The sequence below is a fragment of the Erigeron canadensis genome, chromosome 2 (genome assembly GCF_010389155.1).
Source record: "Erigeron canadensis isolate Cc75 chromosome 2, C_canadensis_v1, whole genome shotgun sequence".
Classification (NCBI taxonomy): Eukaryota; Viridiplantae; Streptophyta; class Magnoliopsida; order Asterales; family Asteraceae; genus Erigeron; species Erigeron canadensis.
The window spans coordinates 10,981,761-10,985,755 of record NC_057762.1 but is presented as its reverse complement, the minus strand read 5'-3'; the positions used below and the strand labels follow the sequence as shown (position 1 = coordinate 10,985,755).

The 3,995-nt window shown below is 31.9% G+C and overlaps 1 protein-coding gene across 1 annotated transcript; it reads right to left on the bottom strand.

Annotated features, from left to right (window-relative positions):
• Positions 1-893: 893 nt before the first annotated feature.
• LOC122589280 (1-aminocyclopropane-1-carboxylate oxidase homolog 1-like) lies at positions 894-3,259 on the bottom strand. Its single transcript, XM_043761555.1, has 3 exons — positions 2,683-3,259; positions 1,444-1,765; positions 894-1,345 (listed from the first exon to the last, which is right to left on the bottom strand). The coding sequence occupies exons 1-3, from the start codon at positions 3,210-3,212 to the stop codon at positions 1,097-1,099; spliced, it is 1,101 nt and encodes a 366-aa protein (XP_043617490.1). The 5' UTR covers positions 3,213-3,259; the 3' UTR covers positions 894-1,096.
• Between the last annotated feature and the right edge of the window lie 736 nt (positions 3,260-3,995).

Below are 3,995 nucleotides of genomic sequence, written 5' to 3'. Positions count from 1 at the left end.
AAACAATGAACAACATCAACTTACATGAATCTTTAGGATCCAAAATTACATGCAAAACACATATTAGATATTGTGTAGTTAATAAAGATTTTCATGCATATAAATGTTACAGCTATGGATTTATATTAATAAATATATGGATTTATATTAATAAATTGTTAGATGATTGTTTTGGAACACTAAATGTACTCATATGATATGTATATACCGAAAAAGAAATTATAGAAACAAAATCACTTGGAAATCCTTTAATTACTTTTTATAAATATTTTATTCTATATATATATATAATAGATTGATAAATATTATGAAAAAAATATGAAGATGACACGTAGGAAAAATCTTACGTGGCAAATTCTAAATATTTATCTTAGTTGAGATGGATAGCCTAATAAAGCTAGGATAACTACTGTTTTATTGGATATTTAGATATAGATATATATATATATATTAAATCTATCTGAAGATTAGTATTTGATTACAATTAGATAATTATGAATTAATAATCGTTTTTTAAGTTACACCAAAGGGACACATGTCATACAAGGAATGCACCAAGTGTCGATTAAAAATCTTTTTATATTAAATTTAAAGAAAGATTAGTATTTGATTACAATTAGTTAATTATGAGTTAGGAATTAAAAAATTACTATTTAAAGTTTTTAGAACTTCTACAAACTTAATGCCTATATATTTGACAAAGTTCACACGCGTAACAAGCCCGTGTAAAATAAATATAATGCCAAATTACTCACAAACTTAACAAACACCCCTTCCCAAAACTTCACTTTCAGGGTTCCTGCTAGTGAAAAGTTAGGAAATTTGGAACCAAAAATGAAATTTTGTGACAATTCAAAGATCACACCCACAAGAATAAACGGAACACAAAGCAATACAATCAAGAACAACACAAGAACGTACTATATTAATTACAACACGAGAATCTGACGTGGTTATACCAAACGACTCGATCAAGTCTAGCTAGATTAATCCACCGACAAATTGAAAGAAAAGGAAATTATATGACAATGAAATAAACATGAACATAATCCTCATTTGGGAGTCATAATATCAAACCATAAAGTATATACACATGTTAAATCTTGAAATCTTGTAGGGTGGAAGTTCCAAGTCCCTTTTCCCTGTAGTAATCGACATATTCTTGCACCGTTGTGCCTCTATACTTGGCTGGTTTGTCTTCCGTTAGCAACTCCTTGATTGGTTCGAACACTTTCATGGTTGGAATTGAGCTTGTTGAAAAGAATGATGCAATAGATACTCTTGGACCATTCTTATTTGCTATCACTTTGTGTTGTGCACTTACAAACTTATCGTTTGTAATCAACTGAAATGTTTCCAACAATTGTCATTATGTTAATACCGTATATATTCCTAAATTTAACACAAAAAGAAATGATATAAGGAGAGTATATATATGCATGCCTGTAGCATATCTCCCGCATTTACTACTAGAGCACCAGGGATAGGAGGAACATCCGTCCATTGGTTTTGATAAAACACTTTGAGGCCGCCAACATGGTCTTGGAGAAGAATCGTGATGAAACTGTTATCCGTATGGTTGGGGATGCCTATTGCTAACTCTGGTTGTGGACAAGGGGGATAGTAATGGCCAAGAATAGCAAGTCCTTCAGCACAACCCATGTCCAAAAGGTGGTTAGGATGAAGCCCAAGAGCCTCTGCTATTAACTCAAGCAAACAACCTCCAAGTTTTAACACACAACTTGAGTATTGTGGCCATATATCTCTATGAGAATAGATCCAAAGTTGGAGTTAGGATTAAACTTCTAAATACTTGTACCATATACATACATAACATCATTACGGTTAATCTATATTGATGGTGAAAAAAATTGCTTACACTTTTCAAAAAATATCACGAACTTGAACTTAATAACAATAGTTGGAGAGAAATTTATTGTTAATTAAAAAACAAATTTATATTTTTGTGTCTTATCACTTGTTCTCTATCACTAGTATTAAAGACAATGATTAATCCTCTTGAAATTTTCTTAAACTCCTCCTAAAATCAGCAAAACATGAAATGTAAATTTCATTAATTGTTTCCAAATCTCATCTCATAATTTTAAGACATGTCATGGTTTTGTAACTAAAATGATTTTTAAATGTATTACATTTTTTTATAAGTGTTACTAAAACAAGTGTTAGCAAAACAATGCAACATTAATAAATAAGGAATGAGATTCTCTCAAGTTCTTCCGATTTGACTAGTCAAGTTGAGAAAATCTTGACCATTGATTGAAAATAAAGGGTCTAAGATTCAATAATAATCATTGAATATTGGCCCTTGATTTTCATTCAATGGTCAAGATCCTTCTAACTTGACTAGTCAAGTTGGGAGAACTTGAGGAAATCCTCCTCCAATAAATAGATACTAGCCCAGTACCTGCGTTATGCGGCGGTATTCAAAGCGGTGATGGCTGTTGGTGATAAAGACGACGTCGAGTGATATAGATAATTGATGTAAAAGTCTTTAATATAAAGAGTTAATTGGGATATTTTAAAAGATTAAATATTAATAATGTAATATATCATTAAGGTATTTTAGACAATTCCCAATGTAACTTTCAACATGGGCTATTTTTTTTTATAATATAGTATAGACGTGCACACTGCTATACTAGGAAAGTGGATGAATTAAACCTGCAGGGCAGTGGCAACTCATCCGGTTGAGGAGGATCAGGAGTCATTTGGCAATAGAATGAGTCTCTCCAGCTAGTAACCGACGCAGCATACAAGTCGAAATTGCAATTGTAAATCACTTTCCCCCTCACATCTCTAGTGTACCACTCTTTCTTCACCGCATCATCTTGCTCATGAAACCCTCTAACACTCTTTTGCATTTCCTCCAACATACTATTTGGTATTCCATGATTCACAATTTGAAAGAACCCCCAACTTTGTAATGCATCCTTCACTTCCTGCATCACCTCTTTTCGTCTTATGGGATTTTCATCTATTCCTTCTAAGTCGATAGTTGGAAGAAGCAACTGTTCGTCGGATGAGTCGTTAAATATGTTTTCATTCGAATTCGTGTGGAATATACGTGGGATTTCCGTGATTCCGGCATCAACAAGTCCTTTGACACCGGTTTTGGTTTCGTCGAATGCTGTTATTTCAGATCTACGATCGTAATTTGGTTGAATTATTGAAAGTGTGTTATCCAGAACCATCTTCTTTTGTGTTTTTTTTTTTTTTTTTTTTTTTGGCTAAATTAGAACACCCACCGACACTTTACTAAGTATATAACCATATATTATTGCTATTATTATATATATAGACCTTAATAACAGGTTCTTTATACTTTTATAGTACCACATACATTTGGTCTTTTACCTTATCTTACTACTTCTAAATCTATATATAGAGTTCGTTTACCACCACACACATTCTGCTTCATCTTAATTATCTTACTGCTTACATATATACATGTCCTCGTATGTTTTTCGGTCTCAACCTAAACATATTAAAAAACACGTGTCTTAATAACAAACTTTTTTTAGCAAGACTCATTTACATATCAGAATTAGCTATGAAAAATCTCGTATATTCTTTAGTTTAGCCTCGATAAAAATATGGCACAAATTAAATACACATGTCCTAAAAATGCTTTAACTTATGATATGAGTCATCAACGTATCTAGCTTCAACACATGACACACTTACATACACGAGTGCCACCCATCATTATTTCATGCGGTTCGTTTTTATTTCCTTTTTCGTTCCAACCAGCATTGCTTTATCACAACGACTACATCATCATGGAAACGGAATAACGACAATAGTCTGAAACAATTTATTGCTATTACTACGTTCGAAAGTTAAACTTTCCGCACTTCGCGGCGGATCAAAAATTAAAATAAAAGAATTTTAACACCATTAATATAAACACACACAAAAATTGGATAAAAAATATTAACCAATCGAAATTTATAATGATTTAACAAAGCAGAAAA